General features: G+C 39.1%; 1 protein-coding gene and 1 long non-coding RNA gene across 2 annotated transcripts in view; one reads left to right on the top strand and one right to left on the bottom strand.

The window, feature by feature from the left end:
• LOC140726546 (annexin A10-like) overlaps positions 1 to 13,479 on the top strand; it is an 82,144-nt gene extending 68,665 nt beyond the window's left edge. The window contains exons 10-12 of the mRNA XM_073043079.1: positions 90 to 148; positions 2,925 to 3,047; positions 12,938 to 13,479. Coding sequence (XP_072899180.1) covers positions 90 to 148; positions 2,925 to 3,047; positions 12,938 to 13,006 — 251 coding nt within the window. The 3' untranslated portion in view covers positions 13,007 to 13,479. The remainder of the gene's footprint in view (positions 1 to 89; positions 149 to 2,924; positions 3,048 to 12,937) is intronic.
• Positions 2,608 to 23,187, bottom strand: LOC140726547 (uncharacterized). Its single transcript, XR_012098661.1, has 3 exons — positions 22,948 to 23,187; positions 4,643 to 4,794; positions 2,608 to 3,588 (listed from the first exon to the last, which is right to left on the bottom strand). It is a non-coding gene; the product is annotated as an uncharacterized lncRNA (long non-coding RNA).
• Positions 23,188 to 23,289: the final 102 nt, after the last annotated feature.

Below are 23,289 nucleotides of genomic sequence, written 5' to 3'. Positions count from 1 at the left end.
CATTCGTATTACATTCCAACTTTAAGTTCATGTTCATGTTTATCTTTGTTGTCACAATGATTAATCTGTAATTATTTCATTTCTCCAAGTCCTTTGTGTTAGAGACAAAGCTTCCTACTTTGCATACAAACTCTACACAGCAATTTATGTAAGTAACACATTCTAAGTCATTGTTTCAAAAACAAATTTAAAATTTTGATCAGTTGTTTCCCCTTGAAATATTCACCAAATATTTCATAAACATTTTGGAGAATCTGTCACTTAAAATATTAATATATATTATATTATTTTATTCTCAGTTCTTTCTGTTGTATGATGCAAACCCCTATGTGTTGACTGACTACAATTTTAGAACAGGAGCCTGGCTTTAGTAAGCATTGGTACCACCTGCAAGTACTGGTGCCACCTACTGTCATCAAATTAGAATTACAGAACATGAAACTCAAGACAGAAAAATGAAAGATAATGTTTGATCAGGGGAATGGGGTGATGTGGTGGAAATTGACAGTCGTAGAAGGAATGTATGCACAGTATTTTTTAACATGACATGATGGCTTGATGAACTGTTGATGCTTAAGGGTGGAAATGTGAAGATGGAAATCATAATAATATTTTAAAAATATGTACCGTACATGAACATGAGAGAGCTCTGACCCACAAGGCTTAAGCTGGCAATTGAGATTAACTTAAACCCAATCTTTGCTGAGCAGGACATGATGGGCCATAATATTCTACAATTCCTGTGAACCCAAATTTTATTAATAGTATTGGAGAAAACAAATAAATTTTAAAATGTTATTTTACCTACAATTAATGTACAGTAACCAATTCTAGGCATGTAAAGGGTAGAGAAGAGGTTTATTTACCTTGGTCCCGTGGAGGAGAAATTATAGTAACATGGATAGAATGGAAAAAAAGAGTTGTTTCCTCAGGGAAAGCTAAGAGCAGATTTGATAAAGGTCATTAATCCAATGTGAAGTTCAGAAGAACCTCCTATGCACACAGGGTAAACAAAATGTGGAAATCATTATCACAGGGAGTAGTTGAAGCTAATGACATAGCTAAATAGAAGGTGCTGCTGGACAAGCATATGAGAAGAGAATAAAGGGTTACACTGATAGAGTTAGTTGAGTGAATACACTAGGAAGCTCATGTGGAGTTTAAATGAGCTGTTGGGCTGAAAGGAACTGCATTGTCCCATATATTTTATGTATGTTGCTACTCTCCAGGAATGTCAATTCAGTGACAATAAACAAATTATGTCAGTGAACTACTTTTTAAAGGCCTTGCTAGAGTATCTGCAGTGTGCACAACAGTGGACTCCTCACCCATCTGGTAAACAGGTATCTCTAGTGCAAATCACAATTTTCTCAGTTATAAATGTGGATACCTACGCGTTAAAGTTTCCATCAACTGGATAGATGAATCAGGTAATGCTGAATAAATAACTGGGGGTTTTCTTGAGGAGGGACCAATCTAAATAAAGTCTCGTTATTTGCAACTGAGGTAGGGATTATATTTATCTGTCACTTGGGTAATCTAGGCATTTCCCAAGTAGTACCAATATCTGACTTTGAACAGCTTAAAGGGACACTGCCTCAAGTAATTTATATAATACCCAAAGATGTGGTTCTTTGCTCCAGCAGAGGAAATTAGTAGTACAGACATAAACACAAAAGGTTCTGCAGACAGTCTGGTTACCCTCCACCCTGACGGCATGAACATTGATTACTGTAACTTCAGGCAATTTCTCTCCACTCCCCCTTCTCTCTTCTTCCATTCCCCATTATGGCTCTCTTCTCATCTCTTCTCTTCTCCTTACCTGCCTAACATCTCCCACTGGTGTTCCTTCTCCTTCCCTTTCTCCCATGGTCCACTCTCTTCTCCTATCAGATTCCTTCTTCTTCAGCCCATCTTTTCCACCTATCACCTCCCAGCTCTCGCCCACCCACCTAGCTTCCCCCTCAGCTGGCTTCACCTATCACTTTCCATCTTGTACTCCTTCACCTCCCCCTCTTTCTTATTCTGGCTTCTTACCCCTTTCTTTGCAGTTCCAATGAAGGGTCTCAGCCCAAAACATTGACTCTATTCCTCTCCATAGATGCTACCTGACATGTTGAGTTACACCAGCATTGTTGTGTACTCTCTGGTAGTACAAGCACCAATTGAGATAAATCAGTAAGGTACAAATACTAAATTTTTAAATCTGTCAATAAGAAGAATGGTATGCTTCAAAACAAGAAACATTATTACTTGGTTATTTCTAAAACACTGAAGGAAAATAAAGGTATTTTTTATTTCAAATGGTTATTACTGATTGGGTTTCTTGATTGAACAGTGTTAATTAAACTGCACTGGTGCTGCTATCTGACTTTTATTGATGTTTTAATGTGTTACTTGATTTTATGGCATTAGGAGGAAATGGGTAGCAGTAAGTAATATACCTCTTGAATTAGACTTTGTTCAGTCAACAATTATGTGAGTGTAGTTTATCATTTATGTTGAACTAAGATACATCTAAACTCACAAGAAATGTGCATAACACAAAAGCTATAGGAACTATCATCAATCAAGTTAATTTTATGATTTAGTTTTTGCTGCAGGCTGTAAGAGTACTGGCAACAGAACCTAACCTATTCCTAATCCAATATAAAAAAGAAAATGTTCCAAAGTGAAAGGTACTCCCCACAGAGCACATCTTGCCAAAAAACAAAATGCATTCTCTATGAATGCTGTTACCTGCTCAAAGTGTGATATTGCCAACTTATCCCTACTGTGAATTTTTAATGTTTATATTTACCTGAAAATTAACATGACTATTTCAGAAGGCATTAACTGCACAATGTTAAGGAATAATATTTAAATAAGCTTCAATAGTATGGAACACATTAATAGATAACCATGATACTTATAACTTAATTTAGGACTTCGGCTTTCACAACAGAACTGTTATAAGGATCATGATTTCTAGGAGCGAAATTGATCTGATGAACATCAAAAGAAATTACAAGGTCAGCTATGGAAATTCACTACACCATGATATCAAGGTATGAGTATTCATTCTTCAGCATATACACTTGTAGAGACCAAGCATTTACCTAATAATCAGATCAGAACAACACATGCAGAATCAGATTGCTGGCATCTGAGTATACTCGTGGCCATTAATGTGAAGACTTCTTTCTCCAAAATGTAACTTTAAAGTTATTTCCTTTTTTTGAACACTGGACAACATATTTTTTCAAAAGTGTTGCTTCCTCAGAATTTTTTTTTTGTTTATGATACAACACAAATATAATTTCAGACTTCTTGTATCACATAGGAATTTGGAGAAACAAAAAATTAACTTCTATTGAATATAATGCATTTAATTGCATAATAGTGCTGATGCTTTGCAATTGTCCAACTAAGTTAAAAATGTTTTGAGATGATTTTCATTTGTACTCGGTGTCTGAGGCTTCTCACTTAAGAGTCCAGCAATGATGGATTCTGTGTTGCCCTGATACCATTTCTCCATGACCGTAATGTCCTGGTGAAACCTTTCAACATGCTCATTACAGACAGCACCTTGATTTGCAGGGACCAAGTCTAAAAGGGAAAGAAGAAAATGCATCTTCAGTGACATGTTGCATTTCATGATTTTGTATGCATGAAGCATATTCTCAACCAGCTGCATGTAGTTTGGTGCTCTGTAGTTACGAAGAAAATTTTCAATAACATCCTTGAATGCATTCCATATGATTTTCTTCAGTCCCACTAGAGGTTCTTTGAATTGCCTGCCATTGATAACCTGTTTGATCTGTGGACTAACAAAAATGCCTTCCTAAATCTTGGCATCAGTTATTCTGGAAAACATCTGTCTCAAATATTGAAATCCTTCACAGAAATTTATAGCCTTTCTAAAATCTGTCCTGCCATGCAGCATCCGCCCTGCCTAAGCATGCTCAGGCATGCTGTGAAAAGATAGAAAACTTTTCAGCTTACATTGTGGGCAACACTTTAATTGACTTGAATTATGAATCGAGATAATAAGTATAGGTGATTTTTTTAAAATGGCATGTGACAGGGAAATTTCATGGTGAATTTCATGATCAGCAGCCCAAAATCCATAAGACACACATTAAGGAAACAAAATCTGTGTTTTCCAGTGATATCGGGATGAATCTAACTGAAGTTGTTTCACTGCCCAAGCTGCTTGTTGTTTCCAGTTGTTCTGACTTCCCTGGGCAGAATGCAGACAGCTGAACAATTGACCTTTTGCATCCAGGATACGTTAGGTGAGGCAGAGTAATATTTCAGTGGTGCACTGCCTGCAGACAGTGAACTGCTGAGATACTGAGTCTACAATACCCAATGGTCTCTGACAAGAGGCCGGGCTAGAAACAGAGTTATGTCTTTTATCAAGGCCATCTTGATTTTATATGGAAAAACTACTGGAGGAACTCAAGGTGTCAAGCTGCATCTATGGAGGTGGAGGTAAACGAATGGTTGATATTTACAGCTGGGACCCTGTATCAGTCTGATAGGTTACAGTTGTCTCTTACACATTAGCACTTACAAAAAGCAAACTCTGTTTTAAGCAATTAAACAATTAAAATGATAGTCTTAAAAATGCAATTAGTAAAATAAAAAGAAAACTTACCTTTTTCCTCCTAATCTCCAGGCCATGAAATGCCACTCAATTGATTGGGATCGCCACCCCTATGCCAGATTCAATTTGGAATGGGATCTGAGAGGCCAATTTTCCAATGTACTAATGCACAATCCTGGCTAGACTAGATAGCACGATTCAGCCTGTTGTATTAGAAAAAAAAATCTTTACATCTTTCAGTAACACAAATCCTTCAAAATACATGAATTACTCTTGATGTGTAGATAGTATTGTAGTTACTATGAAGATGTCATGGTCATCCACTGCAACCAAGGAAGATCCCAGTTTGTGACATTTGTTTACACCACTGGACCTGGACTTCTGAGGCTGAGAGAGTAAGACTACCACAGTGCAATAGCTTTTGCACTTTAAAACTCTCCTGCACATGGTTCCTGTCATCATCGGACACAATGGATAACCATCAATATGAAACTGGTTTGGATTCAGAGATATGATAACATGTTGAGTATTTAATTCAACTAATAATCAGGAACCCAGACTAGTGATTTGAAAGACATAAGCTAAAATCCCACTCTGCCATCTGGACATTTGAAGTCAGCTCAATAAACACTTCTAGACTGCCAAAGGTAGAATCTGGAATTAAACTTTCAGATTGTTCTTCAAAAGAAACTTCAGGTTCACTGATGCCACATCCTAAGGTGACAACCTAAAACTCCTAGAACACCTTAGAAATCACAAACTTGCCAAACACAGACAGAGAACTATGCAAATTAATTTAAATGGTTTTAAAAACTAAACTATTAAAATAAAACAAATAAACTTTATTAATAAATAATTAACAATATTGAAATACATTAAAATGTATAATGCACATTTTCCTGCACTTTCCATAACATAAGGAAATCTGCCATCCTAGACACTCTGAACTTTATAGGTCAAGATACAACAACATTGTTCTGGCCCTCTGAAATGGCTTGGCAAATCATTCAGTTCAAGACCAATTAACAATTGACAATGAATGTCAGCAACATCAGCAACACCCACATCCATTGAATGAAGAATCTAGTAACTTATAGCAACAATCTGGTAGTTTTATTGATGATTCTACTTTTTGTTCCTAACTTATTTAATTAAGTAGAAATAAATTCAACAAAGATACTGCAAATACAACAAAAAGTCTATTTTTAAGGCTGAAGTTTCAGGGTACTTGGAGGAACACAATAAAACAGGCCTGTCCATAAGATATAGGAGCAGAAGTAGGAAATTTGGCCCATCGAGTCTACTCCGCCATTCAAACATGGGCTGATCCAATTCTTCCAATCATCCCCACTCCCCTGCCTTCTCCCCTATCCTTTGATGCCCTGGCTAATCAAGAACCTATCTACCTCTGCTTTAAATACACCCAATGAGTTGGCCTCTACGGCCTCTCATGGCAACAAATTCCACAGACTTACCACCCTCTGATGAAAGTAATTTCTCCGCATCTCTGTTCTAAATGGATATCCTTCAATCCTGAAGATCTGCCCTCTTGTCCTAGACTCCCCTACCATGGGAAATAACTTTGCCATATCTGATCTGTTCAGGACTTTTAACATTCGGAATGTTTCTATGAGATACCCCCTCATTCTCCTGAACTCCAGGGAATATAGCCCAAGAGCTGCCAGATGTTCCTCATACAGTAACCCTCTCATTCCTGGAATAATTCTCGTGAACCTTCTCTGAACACTCTCCAATATTGATATATCCTTTCTAAAACAAGGAGCCCAAAACTGCACACAATACTGCCAGTGTGATCTCACAAGTAGCTTATAGAGCCTCTACATCACATCCCTGCTCTTATATTCTATACCTCTAGAAATGAATGCCAACATTGCATTCGCCTTCTTCACCATCGACTCAACCTGGAGATTAACCTTTCGGGTATCCTGCACAGGGACTCCCAAGTCCCTTTACATCTCTGCATTTTGAATTCTCTCCCCATCTAAATACAGTAATAGACTGCCCATTTATTTCTTCCACCATACACTTTCCAACATTGTATTTCATTTACCACTTCTCTGCCCATTCCCCTAAACTATCTCAGTCTCTCTGTTTCCTCAACACTACCCACTCCTCTACCTATCATTGTATCATCAGCAAATTTAGCCACAAGTCCATTAATCCCATGGTCCAAATCATAAGATGCAGCAGTCACAACTACCGACCCCTGTGGAACTCAACTGGTAACTGGCAGCCAGCCAGAATAGGATCCCTTCATTCCCACTCTGTTTTCTGCCAATCAGCCAATGCTCCACCCATGCTAGTAACTTCCTTGTAATTCTATGGGTTCTTATCTTACTAAGCAGCCTCATGTGCAGCACCTTGTCGAAGGCCTTCTGAAAATCCAAGTACACCACATCTACTGCATCTCCTTTGTTTACCCTGCTTGTAATTTCATCAAAAATTCCAGTAGGTTTGTCAGGCAGGATTTTCCTTTCAGGAAATCATGCTGGCTTTGGCCTATCTTGTCATGTGCCTCCAGGTACTCTGTAATCTCAACCCTAACAATAAATTCCTACAACTTCCCAATCACTGATGTCAGGCTAACAGGTCTGCTTTCCTTTCTGCTGCCTCCCACCCTTCTTAAATAGCGGAGTGACATTTGCAATATTCCAGTCATCCAGTACAATGCCAGAATCTATCGATTCTTGAAAGATCATTGTTAATGCCTCCACAATCTCCCCAGCTACTTCCTTCAGAACCAGAGGGTGCATTCCATCAGGTCTAGAGGGTTTATCCACCCTCAGACCATTAAGCTTCCTGAGCACCTTCTCAGTCGTTAATTTTCACTACACAAATTTCACTACACTGACACTCTTGAATGTCCGGTATACTGGAGATGTCTTCCACTATGAAGACTGATACAAGATATGCATTCAGTTCCTCTGCCATCTCTGCATCTTTCATTACAATATCTCCAGCATCATTTTTTATTGGTCCTGTATCTACCCTCAACTCTCTTTTATACCTTTATATACTTTGATAGTATATAAAATATATAAGCTTTTAGTATCTTCTTTGATATTAGGCACCAGCTTCCTTTCATAATTCATCTTTTTCCTTCCTAATGACCTTCTCAGTTTTCTTCTGCAAGTCAGCATGGTTTCTTAAGGGAAAGTCATAAATCTATTGGAATTTTTTGATGGAAAAACAGAGAGGAGAGGCAGCAAGTGTTGTTTACTTGGATTTTCAGAAAGCTTTTAACAAGGTGTGGCACATGAGCCTGCAAATCAAAAGCCTGTGGTATTACAGAAAAAAAGATACTATATGGACAGAAGACTATCTGACTGGCAGAAGGCAAAGATAAAGGGAAGAGTTTGTCCGTCTTTATGAATAGAAAAATCTTAAAATTCTGTTTCTTTAGTTTTCTGTAAATGTCTACAAGAAAATAAATCTACTTTGATAATAAATTTTACTTTGACTTAAATGGGCCTTTTCTGATTGGCTGCCAGTGTTCTTTAGGGTTCAGTGTTGGTTCCACTAATTGTCATATTATTTGTTAATGATTGGGATGATGTAATTGATGGCTGTGTGGCCAAGTTTGTAGATGATACAAAGGTAGGTGAAGGGGCAGGTAGTACTGAGGAAGCAGGTAGTCTGCAGGACTTGGATAGATTAGGGGAATGGACAAAGTAGTGTCAAATGCAGTACAATGTAGGGAAGTGTATGGTCATGCACTTTGGTGGAAGGAATAAAGGTATAGACTATTTTATAAATGGGGAACAAATTCAGAAATCAGAGGTAAAAATGGACTTGGAATCCCTACTGCAGGAATTGCTAAAGGTTAACTTGCGGGATTCAGTCGGTACTGTAATAAGGAAGATTAATATAATTTTAGAATTCATTTCAAAAGGACTAAAATATAAAAGCAAGTATGTACTTCCAAGGCTTTCTAAGGTGTTGGCCAGACTACATTTGGAGTATTTGGAGCAGTTTTGCATTCCATATCTAAGAAAGGATGTGCTGCACTGGAGAGGGTCCAGAGGAAGTTTACATGAATGATCCCAGGAATGAAAGAGTTAATGTATGAGAAGCATTTGGTGGCTCTGAGCCTGTACTCACTGGAGTTTAGAAGGATAGGGGTGGAAGGGTCTCATTGATACCTACCAAATATTGAAAGGCCTAAAAAGAGTGGGCATGGAGAGGATGTTTCCTTTAGTAGGAGAATCTAGGACCAAAGGGCACTGCCTCAAAATAGAAGGATGTCTGTTTAGAACAGAGATGAGAAGGAATTTCTTTAGAAGGTGGTGAAGATGTGGAATTCATTGTCAAAGATTGCTGTGGAGGTCAAGTCAATGGATATATTTCAAATGGAGGTTGATAGTAAGGACGTCAAAGGTAATAGGGAAAAGGCAGGAGAACGGGATTAAAAGGTAAAATAAATCAGGCATGATTGAAGGTGGAGCAGGCTCGGTTGACGAAGTGGCCTAATTCTGGTCTATGGTCTAAGATCTTTCATCAGAAAAATACTAACTTATATTGATTTTTAGACATCAAGATTATTCTTGACTAGGAGACTAAAAAAAACTCCCAGTCTTGTTTTAAATAACAGCATGATTAATCAGCTTCATAGGAACAAGTAAACAGTGCACCTCTGAAATAGTATCTTAGATTCTGCATACATATCGCCGCTCAACCCAATGGCAGTGCAGTGACATGCAGGATTCAGTTTTGTCCTCAATTTTACCCCAATAACAGCTTGCATATGAAAGGAGATGCCATCCTTTTGAATGGATGTCACCAACCCTGTAGACAAAAATATGTAGAAGATACTTACTTGTTTTACATTATTTCAATGCAATTATGTTAGAACCATAGAACATTACAGCACAGAAACAGGCCTTTTGGCCCTTCTTGGCTGTGCCAAACCATTTTTCTGCCTAGTCCCACTGACCTGCACCTGGGCCGTATCCCTCCAAACCCCTCTCATCCATGTACCTGTCCAAGTTTTTCTTAAATATCAAAAGTGAGCCCACATTCATGACTTCATCTGGCAGCTCATTCCACACTCCCACCACTCTCTGTGTGAAGAAGCCCCCCCCCATGTTCCCTTTAAACTTTTCCCCCTTCACCCTTAACCCATGACCTGTTCTTTTTTCTCTCCCCTGGCCTTAGTGGAAAAAGCCTGCTTGCATTCACTCTATCTATACCCATCATAATTTTATACACCTCTATCAAATCTCCCTTCATTCTCCTACGCTCCAGGGAATAAAATCCTAACCTATTCAACCTTTCTCTGGAACTCAGTTTCTCAAGTCCCGGCAACATGGCTAGATGGGAGATACCAGAGAGTAGTGGTGGATAACCGTTTGTCAGGTTGGAGGGCGGTGACTAGTGGTATGCCTCAGGGATCTGTATTGGGTCCAATATTGTTTGCATATACATTAATGATCTGGATGATGGGGTGGTAAATTGGATTAGTAAGTATGCAGATGATACTAAGGTAGGTGGCGTTGTGGATAATGAAGTAGGTTTTCAAAGCTTGCAGAGAGATTTAGGCCAGTTGGAAGAGTGGGCTGAACGATGGCAGATGGAGTTTAATGCTGATAAGTGTGAGGTGCTACATTTTGGTAGGAATGATCCAAATAGGACATACATGGTAAATGGTAGGGCATTGAAGAATGCAGTAGAACAGAGTGATCTAGGAATAATGGTGCATAGTTCCCTTACGGTAGAATCTCATGTGGATAGGGTGGTGAAGAAAGCTTTTGGTATGCTGGCCTTTATAAATCAGAGCATTGAGTATAGGAGTTGGGATGTAATGTTAAAATTGTACAAGGCATTGGTAAGGCTGAATTTGGAGTACTGTGTACAGTTCTGGTCATTGAATTATAGGAAAGATATCAACAAAATAGAGAGAGTACAGAGAAGATTCACTAGAATGTTACCTGGGTTTCAGCACCTAAGTTACAGAGAAAGGTTGAACAAGTTAGGTCTTTATTCTTTGGAGAGTAGAAGGTTGAGGGGGGACTTGATACAGGTATTTAAAATAATGAGGGCGATAGATTGAGTTGACGTGGATAGGCTTTTTCCATTGAGAGTAGGGGAGATTCAAACAAGAGGACATGATTTGAGAGTTAAGGGGCAAATGTTTATGGGATAACATGAGGGTGAATTTCTTTACTCAGAGAGTGGTAGCTGTGTGGAACAAGCTTCCAGTAGAAGTGGTAGATGCAGGTTCGGTATTGTCATTTAAAGTAAAATTGGATAGGTATATGGACAGGAAAGGAATGGAGGGTTATGGGCTGAGTGCGGGCCAGTGGGACTAGGTGAGTGTAAGCATCAGCACGGACTAGAAGGGCCGAGATGGCCTGTTTCCGTGCTGTAATTGTTATATGGTAACATTCTTGTAAACCTTCTCTGCACTCTTTCAACCTTATTAATATCCTTCCTGTAATTAGGTGACCAAAATTGCACACAATACTCCAAATTTGGTCTCACCAATGTCTTATACAACCTCACCATTACATTCCAACTCTTATACTCAATACTTTGATTTATAAAGGCCAATGTACCAAAAGTTTTCTTTACAACCCTATCTACTTGCGAAACCACTTTTAGGGAATTATGTATCTGTACTCCCAGATCCCTCTGTTCTACTGCACTCCTCAGTGTCCTACCATTTACCTTGTATACTCTACCTTGGTTTGACCTTCCGAAGTGCAATACCTCACACTTGTCCGCATTAAACTCCATCTGCCATTTTTCAGCCCATTCCTCCCACTGGTCCAAATCCCTCTGCAAGCTTTGAAAACCTTCTTCACTGTCCACTACACCTCCAATCTTTGTATCATCAGCAAATTTGCAGATCCAATTTGCCACATTATCATCCAGATCATTGATATAGATGACAAATAACAATGGACCCAGCACTGATCCCTGTGACACACCACTTGTCACAGGCCTCCACTCAGAGTAGCAATCCTCCACTACCACTCTCTGGCTTCTTCTATTGAGCCAACGTCTAATCCAATTTACTACCTCTCCATGTATACCTAGTGACTGAATCTTCCTAACTAACCTCCTATGCGAGACCTTGTCAAAGGCCTTACTGAAGTCCATGTATACACCATCCACTGCCTTCCCTTCATCCACTTTCCTGGTAACTTCCTCAAAAAACTCTAATAGATTGGTTAAACATGACCTTCCACGCACAAAGCCATGCTGACTTTTTCTAATAAGTCCCTGTCTACACAAATACTTGTAGATCCTATCTCTTAGTATTCCTTCCAATAATTTACATACTACCGATGTCAAACTTTCTGGCCTATAATTTCCCAGCTTACTTTTTGAGCCTTTTTTAAACAACGGAACTACATGAGCTATCCTCCAATCCTCCAGCACCTGACCCGTGGGTATCGACATTTTAAATATATCTGCCAGGGCCCCTGCAATTTCAACACTTGTTAGTGAGTTAGTGAACTTTTAATTAAATTGATTTTATTTGAATTGTTTAGGTATTATATCTATTTGAATATTTTTAGTTAGTTAGTTTTTGGCAATGTTGAAAATGTACAATATGATGCTCAAAACCTTCTTGCAGATAAATCCTACAAGCTATTATAACTACCGGTACTCATCCATGAATTTTTGCTTAGTGAGCAAATTTTAAATTGGTTCTAAAATATCGTCAAATCATTAATTCCTTGCAAGTTTTTTTTTCTGGCTTTAGAATAATTTTCAACTACAATTGATTTAAGTAGATATTTGTACATTTAAAAGGTATGCGACCTTTTAAGGAATCATTTTAATTGAAATACAGTTTATCCGCACAGAGCATAAAAAATATAAGAAACTAAAATGATACTATGCAACTATTAATTCACATGCAAACTTTCTATCCTAGTTTAAGCTACATTATTATTCATTTTGTTTTAGCTGGCTCAATGCATCATGAATTGATATTATATGTACAATAACATGATTCAATAATGTACAGTAAATCTTCAATAGCATATAAGAAGTTTATACCTTACCACCAGTGATGCAATAGCATAGCTCTTATAATGTCTATCTCACCGATCCAATGACCTGAGTTCAATCCTGACCTTTAGTGCTATCTCTCGAGTTTGCACATTCTATCTCCAACCGTAATTGTACTCTAGGTGATCCAGTTTCCCAAAGATGTGTGGAATGCTAGGCTAATTAAACACTGTGATCTGAGAGAGTTGATGGGAATGTGAGGAGAACATTGTCATAAACTCTGTGAGGATGCTCTATGATCTATAACAGTTAAGATCATGAAAATCGTTTTAAACAAAAAAAATTTATGTTGATTCTTTTCAGAAATATGCGTCGGGACACTATGAGGCAGCTCTCTTGGCAATTTGTACTGGTGACGCTGATGACTGTTAAATGAAGAAGATTCCGCAACTAAAACTAAGTCTTATAAAACCCAACTCCATCCTATGAAATGCAGTTTAAAAAATCAAATTGTTATCTCAGATAAAGTTAATCTCTTTAGTTATCATAGATAAATCTCTTTTGTTTATCTGCAGAGCATCTATGGAGAAATACTCTGATAGATTTTGTGAATTGTACTTCAATCTAAAGATAATTGTGATATTGTAGAACAAAATCTTAACACATTTTGGTTATATAATAATTATTTTAAATATGAAGTTAATTTGGACAATATCAAGGAAACAGCTGTATAAACAGCTCCAGATTCCAATTAGTCATTGCTGGAAAAACAAAGTATGTTGTCTGATAAATGAGCTTTAATTAGCTATTCTGTTCAGATTAATTTTACCAGTATCTCTTTTGAAACTGATTATCATGCAACTGATTTTATTCAAATTATTAATAAAGATTTTTCTGTGAAAGTTGCAATTGTCTGGAGTGCATTTTATTCAGTTAAAAGGATAATCCTGATAATTGCAAAGCATGCTACATGAAAGAGTTGGTTAGCAGTATCCATCTGATCCAAAGTTATGAGCTGAAATAGTATCAGCCATGGAAATTCCTGAATTTCATTCCTAATGCAATGGTCAAACTTGTTTCCATAAGAGGCTTGATTAAGGATGTAATAAAGTAGGAACAGGTGTACATCATCTGGCCCCTCAAATGTGCCCCACCATTCAATATGAGAATGGCTGCTCCATACTGACTTTAACTGTTCTGTGCCATTTCTTCATAGTCATCAATTTCCTGATCTTTTAAGAATTTATCTACTCTCACTTTAAAAACTGCTAATGATAAAAGATCTACTACCCTCGGAAGCTGAGAATTCCAGAGATTCACAAATCTTTGTGAAATGTCTATGCATCTCCATTTTAAATTACCATCCCCTTATCTTGTTATTATGTCTGCTTGTTTGAAGTTCTCACAGAAGTGAAAACATTTCAGTGTTTACTCTGTCAAGCCCCTTCTGGATGTTTGAATAAGGTTACCCTGCATTATTCTAACTACAAAGAATATAGGACCAAATTGTTCAGCTTATTTATAAGACAACCTTCCCAACCTAGGAATTAACCTGGTGAATCGTCTTTAGACTGCCTCCAATGCTGATATGTCCTTTTTTTTAGGTAAAGGGAGCAAATCTCTGTGTAGTAATGAGGAGTGATGTTTGGAGAAATTTCTTTACCAGTAATTGTTGAAGGTGAAATATGAAATTAGAAGTCCCTCAATCTCTTTTCATGTTTAAAATATTTCAAAATGAAATTTAAAATGATATTCCACTGCTTGGTTTGTAATTTAGCACTGTTGTTCTCCCTCATGTTATGTGGCTTCAGATTCACCTGTTATGACAACCTCAACTTGTTATTCTCAGTTACCAACAGTTAGCAGCTACTAAAGAGTTTTGATTTATGCTCTGGTCTTCTGGAAGGTAAGAACTGTTCTCCCATATTTGTTGAGAGACATGATGAGGTTACATGCTCATATCACCTGTAGGAGGGACATCCTGTGTACAAGGGGCTATGCAGACCCTCTATGGCTACCTGCGGTTGTTACGGGTAGGAAGTTGCTTAAAGGGGGATTCTTCAGCTAAGGTATGGAGTGCTCAGAAACATGCAGTTCAGAAACAGGCCCTTCTGTCTCTAAAGTCCAAGCTGACTGTAAAGCGTTCATCTACAATATATTAAATACATTTACCTTCAGTTGGTCCATGCTCTTCTTTGTCTCATCAAGAGCTTGTCTAGATACTACTAAGTGTTGTGAGTGTATCTGCCTTCACCCAGTATATTCCAGATTTCAACCACCTTCTAAGTGAAAAAATTGCCTATAAACTTCTTACACCTGACTTTATACATATGACATCTGATTATAGGCATATCTGCAGCTTGGAGGGATTTCTTACTGTCTACCCTATCTATGCCATTCTTCATTTTGTATACTTCAACTCCCTACCTGGCCTGCCTGTCATCATCTTCAAGGTTATTTAGATTTGCACATCAATATCCCTCAGTTGTTCAGATCTCCACAGCACCATTTTGTATGTGTGCGTCCATCAATTGTTGTTCTGCCAATCTTACTAATTCACTAATATGGTCCTGTAGCTTAGGACTACCCTCAATATCAGCAATACTAATAAGACAGACTCTCGTGAATGCAGATACTAGAACATGAAGCAAAAAATAAAACAAATTGCTGGAGGGACTTAACAAGTCAGGCAGAGGGATAACCAACACCTTGGACTGAGATCTTGCATCAGGACAGCTCATAGAGCAATGTTCCTTGCATCTCTGGCCAGTTTTGCAACAGGAATCATGATCTTGCAAGATTGGTCAGAGTGAGCTTTCACAGTTCATTATATTTACAATCTTGTGCCAGTCACAACCCGTTAACACTATTCCTTACCAATATGTGCATGCTGTCATCACACAGTAAACCTGTTGACTCTCTTGTCCATCTCTCGGGTTGCTGTTTCCCTAACCCTGCTGCCCACCATGTGTCTCTCTGCCTCTCCTGACTCAGGTCCTCCTGTCCTGGCAACATCCTTGTAAATTTTCCCTGCAATCTTTCAACCTTATTTACATCTTTCCTGTAGGTAGGTGACCAACACTGCACACAATACTCCAAATTAGACCTCACCAATGTCTTATACAACTTCAACATAACATCCCATCTTCTGTACTCAATACTTTGATCTATGAAGGCCAATTTGCTAACAGCTTTCTTTATGACCCTATCTACCTACATCGCCACTTCCAATGAATTATGGATGTGTTCCCAGATCCCTTTGTTCTATTGTGCTCCTCAGTGCCGTACTGTTCCCTATGTAAGACCTACTTTGGTTGATTCTATTGAAGTGCAACACCTCGCACTTGTCCGCATTAAATTCCATCGAACATTTTTCAGCCCATTTTTCCAGCTGGTCTAGATTCCTCTCAAGCACTTGTCAAATACGTTGCTAAAGTCAATGTAGACAACACCCACTGCCTTGCTTTCATCAATTTTCCTGGATGGCACTGGCAAATCTCAGCAACTTCTGGCTGGTGGTTGATGAAACATGGAAAACAACTAACCACTGTGTTAATCAGTCTTTTCTGGCAAATGATCATCACAAGCAATAGTCTGTAACTTTTCTTTAGACTTGGAGGGGATTCGATGTGGCAGAACTGAGATGAGGGGAGGTTACTGAGAGCAAGGAAAACCGAAAGATCAATGGATTTAAAGGCCATGCTGAATCGAGGCAGCATTGTCCAGGCCCCAGAGTGTATCGAAGCATCAGTACCCAATGTTTGGATGATGATTTAATCGCTCGGCAGAATCGGTAAGATCGGGTACAGGCCGAATCAAGGGGGTGGTTTCCAAGCCCCAGATTGGATCGAAGTGACTGAACCTAACGTTTCGACGATGATTTAGGCACCGTGCAAGATTGAAGAGGTCAGGGTATTGAGGCACAAGGTGAGGGATGAGACAGTTCAACTTGCTGCTCCATGGCGTTTAATCAGCTCTGTGCTAAACTATGGGCTTCTCTCTCTCTTTGTGGACTTCAGTTCAGACAGCTATTTGCTTGAAGTTATTGTTTGCATAATTTGTTTTTTTTCTTCTTCTCTGTTCTCTGCACATTGGGGGGATTAACTGTCTTTTAATTGGTTCTTTGGGGTTTCTTGCTTTCATGGAGGCCTGTTACGAGACATATCTTAAGGTTGTATAATATATACATACTTTGATAATAAATGTACTTTGAACTTCCTCAAAAAACTCTTAAGATTGGGTAGACATGACCTACCATACACAAAGCTATGCTGACTATCCCTAATCCGTCCATGTCTAGCCAAATACTCATATATCTGGTCCCTTAGAATACCTTCCAATAACTTTCCCACTGCTGATGTCAGGCTCTTCCTGTGATAAAGCTCAGAAGTTTTGTTTTTGGAATAGTCATCAGATTATATAAATAATTAGTTGCCAAGAAGAGCCAATCGAGTATAATTACAGCCTCAAGGTCTGGTGAATGTGGAGGATTTTGCAAAATGACTGTCAGTGCTATCTTAAAAGTTTCTTGAGCTACAGGCAGCCCAGATTTCAGAATCATATAGGAGAGCTGGAACAAAAAATAGTTTTGGTTCATTGGCTAGGAATCAAACTTAGAATGCCCACAGAGCAGATGAAAATTCTACCAATGAACCATCATATTTTACTTTACTCCTCAGGCACCTTTGCATACTGTAGGAACATGGTTCCCTGTAGAGCCAGAGTGGATAAGACCAAAGTGTTCCACACGTGTTTCATATTCATCTCATTTCTGAAAGGAAGAGGTAGGTCTAGGCAAATTCCCATTGCAAGTTAGCTCTGCTTGCACAAAATTGTTTGAAAAAGGATCAGTGTATGGTGAGAGCAGTATCCAGAGTAAGCTGGAGTGCAGCAGACTGCCTATTGCTTGTTTCGATAATGTTTGTGAACATTCAGCATTTGTGAAAGCTGGCTCTAAATCAAGTAAGAACTTCAGGTTCTGAAAATCTGAAAAACAAAGAGAAAATAATTGGTTTAGCATCTGGCTCACTGGATTATGCTTGGCAAACTCCTTTTTAAACTGACCTGGGTTCTGGTTCACTATATTACTAGGTGGCATCCAAAAAAAAAAGTAAATTAAAAGTGTGTATGGGTGTTAAGAGAGATAACATCCAATAATCTGGAAAATCAGGCAAAATGTGCTGCCGAAGTCTCAAGTGTAGCTGATTAACAGAATTGTACAGGTGCGAATGGCAGGATATCTCTGACAGGATGAGATTAACTGGGTTAATGTGGCATTTAAAATCACTTTATCCTTCTTTCTCTGTATTATACATGGCTGATTGAAAGGCTGTTGGACACACCCAGTGAGTCAGATAATACTAAAGGAAAGAGAAAAACGTGGCCCTCTCATATTTGGATGACTGGTATAAATGACTAGGGTCTCCATGTGGTTGACTCTGGCCCCTAATTGCAACTCAAGCTGTTTGTAGATGCTGCTCAGTCTGTGTACTGACTTTTGTACTGAGAAGACAGCAACATCGTCCATATTTGTGGGCCGAAGGACCTGTACTGTGCTGAGGTTTTCTATGTTTCTATATTCAGGGAGGTTTTCAGCTGGGTCCTTCCACTGCTTGGCAAAGTCACTCCTCAATGTTCTCCTGTCTTTCCTGTTGGGCTTGGCAAAGGGTTCTACAGAACATATAAACAGTATAGGGGAGCGTGGACAAACCTTCCTGACTCCAGACTCGATGGAGAAGTTATCTGTTTCCTACTCATGGCAGATGACTGCAGAGAAGTTGGATCCAATTCCTGATTCCCTCCTCAAGTCCTTTTTGGCAAGCACACCCATCACAAATGTGTATGACATCCCGCTGAATGCCTTCTCCTGGCCCAAGCTAACTAGGCAGATATTCACACCCTTGGACTGCAGAAACACCAGATTCAAGTAATGGTGATTATCCAATCTTGTCCAGCACCCTGATTCTGTAGGATTCTGCAATTCATTGCCTGACAAGGTCACAAAAGTAGAAATTCTCATGGAAGCAGGAATCCAAAGAAGCACTTCTTTTATAGTAAAGGACAGGCAAATGTAAGTTGAAAAACACCATTCTTTTTTATCAATTTGCACAGGCATGTGCTGGCAAGTCTCATTCTGTGCCACACCTCCATGATTCCATGACTCTGGGGACATATGACAAAAAAACTTTTCTCAAACAAAATCTATTGTGATACCCGACTTTCAGGCACTGAAGGCCAGAACAAAGATGAAACTGGAAACATTCATAATTATTCTCTACAATAAAAAAACGTTGTCTGATAATGGGGAGTCCAATCTGAAAAGAAAGCTGTGTTTTTTTTTCCATTCCTTGCACAGATGCTGTCTGATCTGCTGAATATCTCTTGTTTTAATTTCAATTTTTCTGGTTTTTTCAGCTTCACTCATTGAAGGCAGCACATTGAGTGGTAAAGGATTATTTTCTTCTTGTTTTACGGTGGTTGGCACCCAGCTTAATGCTGCATTACTGCCACCTTCTGCTCCACAGTGTGGATCAGATGATAGACTTACATTCTAAATCCCTTCACCGATTCACACACACATACCTTAATCTACACTTTATCCTTCCTTCTTTGGCCATCCTAGTACCCTATTCCTGCTTATCCATCATATCCTATTAAAAAAAACCCTGTATCCCTTAAGAAAGCTAAAATTACCCTGACCTATGCTCTCTCACCCATGCCCAGCAACCCTTTTAATGTGAACTCCTGCACCCCCAATTCCCTTAGATTCTCATCATCTCTCTCTGTATCCCATACTTCCTGCACCTCAGAACTACATGTTCTACTGACTCCTCTTCCTGACAATCCTCATACAATCCTGTCTGGTGTTTCCCTATCATTTTCAATGTTTTGTTTAGTGCACAGTGCCTCAGCCTTAACCTAGTTTCCTCTCTTCTGTATCCACTGCCTACCCTAGTACCTGTAACACTCTTCTGTATTTGATATAAATGCCTCCCTTTCCCCTCTCTGTCCCATCTTTCTTGCCAATTTGGATGATATTTTCCCCGATTACACACTTAGCCTCTGCTTTTCTGATACTAATATGCATTTCTATATTTTCTTTCTTTAACGCCCTCTTTGCCAACTCATCCACCCTCTCATTCCCCTTCACCCCTACATGAGCTGGAACCCATAGAAATTTTACCTGACCTCCCTGATTTGCAACTCTTGTGACTGATTGAAGGACTTCATAAAGTACATCTTGCCGGCTGTTTGAGTGAAAAGACCTTAAATTTGCTAGAACTGAAGATAAATCTGAGCATATCAACACTTTGACTTGCCTAGCTTTCTCCACCCAATGCAACGCAACCAACACTGCCAGCATCCCCACTGTATACACCGCTAACTTATCAGATGTTCTTCCGTTGATTCCAATTTCTTTTGCTGGTATAGCCACCCCAAACCCTGCCACTCCTGTTTCAGGTTCCCTAGCACCATCTGTATAAATCTGTGTATAATCATTATATTTTTCCATCACATGATAGTTAAATGTACTTACCAAATCAGTTTTATATTTTTCTTTCCTTTTTACCTCTAACAAATGCCAGTCTATGTCAGGCCATACAATCTTCCATGGAGCTACAGCCAGATAAGGACCTATCCTCAGATCAAACACTCCACATTCTTTAGCAATATCATTCCCTACCCGACTAAAGTTATCCCTCTGAAACTTCCCATTCTCCCAGGACTCCTGCAACACTCCTTTTGCGGGTGAGAGTCATTGTGCCCCTGCAAATTCGCCCAGTAGTTTGCCATCAATTGCATCCTTCTTAGTTCCAAAGGCATTACTCCCAATTCTACCTCTAGGGCTGATACTGGTGTTGTTTTAAAAGCCCCACTGCACACTCCCAAAGCCTGAGCCTGAATCACATCTAGTTTCCTTATGAGAGACCTAGCTGCTGATCCATATGCTACATTTCCATAGTCCAACACAGATCTTACTAAAGCCACATACATTCTCTTCAAAGCTGAACAACTTGCTCCCCATTCCCTACCAGTCAAACATCTCATCACGTTTATTTTTTTTTTACATTTCTCAACTTTCCTGATATGGTCTGCCCATATTAACCGTGAATCAAATACAACTCCCAGAAATTTAAATGATCCAACCCTTTCTAATTCTATCCCATACACCCTTAATTTCTTCCCTACCTCAATTCTTTTACTGGTGAGTTTGAGTTTTTTCTACTGAAAATCTACATCCCCAATCAGAACCCCACTCACCACCTCTGCCAACATAAATGGTTCAATTATATCATCAGTTTCTTCCCTCCTGTTTAACACACTTGGGTGTTGACTCATTGTTCTTTCCCTTCTCCATTCTTCAGACAAATTTTCTGAACTATGTATCTGTACAAGCGATGTGGCCATGATCTCAGCCTTATCCCTACTGGAGAGTGCTGTTCCCTCTTCAGATATCATTACTGGATATTCCCATTCCCTTCTATCTCCTTCCATCCACTTAATCATTCCCCATCCCTCTCCCACAGGCGTTGCTCTTGTTACAAAAACTCCTCCAACTTGCCCTTTTATCTTGACATATAGTTCTTCTCACCACTGCCTGTGCCTTCTTATATTGAATCAAATGCTGCATATTATGGGTTCTTTTAATAGTCTGAATGCTCTATTTCTGTCTTTTACAGCCTGACAAAATTCCTCTGTCCACCATGGTACCAGTTTTCTATTCGTCCTATTTTTACTCCTGGGTATAGATCCTTCTGCTGCCATAATAATTGCTGAAGTCACCTGACTGTTTAATTCATCTATATTTCCAGAAATGTCAATCCCTGTCAATGCTTCTTCACTCAACTTCTGGAACTTACCCCAATCTGTTTTTCCAAACATCCACTTTGGGATTCCAGCACCTGATCTTACTTCAACTCTTTCACACACTGAACACGAAACTGGGTAGTGATCGCTGCCTACTGTTGAAGCAGTCCAAACTCCCCAGTTACTAACTCCAGCCAAGGTATTAGACACTAACGTAATATCTAATACTGACTCAGTTCCTGTTGTTATGTTGATCCTTGTTCCTCTACCATCATTCATACACACCAATCCTTTTCTTCCATCAAATCTTCAATTACCTTTCCATTTGAATCTGTAAACGAATCCCCCCATATTGTGCTGTGAGCATTGAAATCTGCACACCACACTACTTTATGTCTGTTTTATCCTTGTATCCTTAGTAGGCTATCCAAATCCAACCTTTTACATGGATTATAGTAGTTAATTATAACCACTTCCACCACTATGTATTCCTGATCATCTCCCTTTTCCAGTACTGTACATGGTATACCTTGTTTGATTAATGTAGCACAACCCCTCCTCCCCCTAGATTTCTAGCTTTCCTTATCTTTGTATATCAATATACCATAAAGTCTAAAGTTGGCTTCAACCAAATCTCCTGAATACCTTGAATTCCTGGCTATTGGCCAATAAGCTCCTTGCATTCAATTGCAGAAGAATCACCATAATTAGTATTAACCAACCCATGACACCTCCTGGTTTGACTGATTAGTGAGGTTCTCCCTCACTTCTTCCCATGTCAGTCGTACTAACCCTAAATGGTTCATTGCTGCTTTGATAACCAGCTGAATTTTTTCACCTTTTGACTTTATCTCAGCCATACCATTAATCAGTCCTGCAATGAATGTTACTAGAGCCTTTTTGTCTACATAAATCGTGTCATTTGTTCTTTGTTGCATCTCTCGCATCCCTCTTGCTCCCTGTTCATTAGCATTATTCAGTTCTCTTGACATTCTTACAGCTTCTGCATAAGTGATCTTTCTTTTCACTTATATTTCTGGAATTTTATTCTCCTGTCTCATAACCTCACAGCCACTATATGCCACATTATGAGCTCCTCCACAATTACAGCATTTTGGTTGCACTCCTGTTCCACACTTTCCATATTCATGATCACCCCCACACTAGCACATCTCCTCTGCCTATTACAGTTTTTAGCTATGTGTCCAAACCTTTGACAATTGTAGCACCTCAATGGCTTTGGCACATACACCCTTACTGGGTAACTCATGAAACCCAGGAACACCTTCCCTGGCACTCTTTCTTCTTCAAATTCAATCAATACTGTTTCACTTCCCTTTTTCACTCCCTCCTTTGTTGTTTTCAGTCTTTGAACATTCGTTACTTTTCCTCCTTTGATATTCCTCTTTAACTCCTCCATATTTATACTCATTGGTACTCCCGTGATCACTCCTTTACATCCACCACCATTTCATGCTCCCACCCTCCCTGTGTATTCCACCTTACGTTTTCCTATCTCTTAATTTGAGTGCTTTCTCAAGCTGTTCCTCATTCACACATCTTACCAATAGGTTGCCATCATTAAGGACTTTAGCAAAAACATTTCCCCCATCTTATTTGCCAGTTGTTAGCACAAAGGGGTTAATTTTCTTCATGTTTTTTTTAGCCTTCTCATTAAACCTTATTATGACAACACCTTCTCTCTGAACTTGTTCATCTTCCTCACTTTCAAGAGCGCTCTCCACTATCTATTGCTCCCTTTGTCTCCTGCACCGGGATAATCTAAATCGCCATTCAGTCAGCCGGCTCCGAGGCTCCTGGCCTATTACAGGCAGCCTCCCCATCCCCCAAGCCGTAGTTCCCGACCCGCGTTCAGATAGATAACCTCCCTAAAGAAGGATTATGAC

This window comes from Hemitrygon akajei, chromosome 4 (genome assembly GCF_048418815.1).
Source record: "Hemitrygon akajei chromosome 4, sHemAka1.3, whole genome shotgun sequence".
NCBI lineage: Eukaryota > Metazoa > Chordata > Chondrichthyes > Myliobatiformes > Dasyatidae > Hemitrygon > Hemitrygon akajei.
This window is presented reverse-complemented; position numbering and strand designations above follow the sequence as displayed.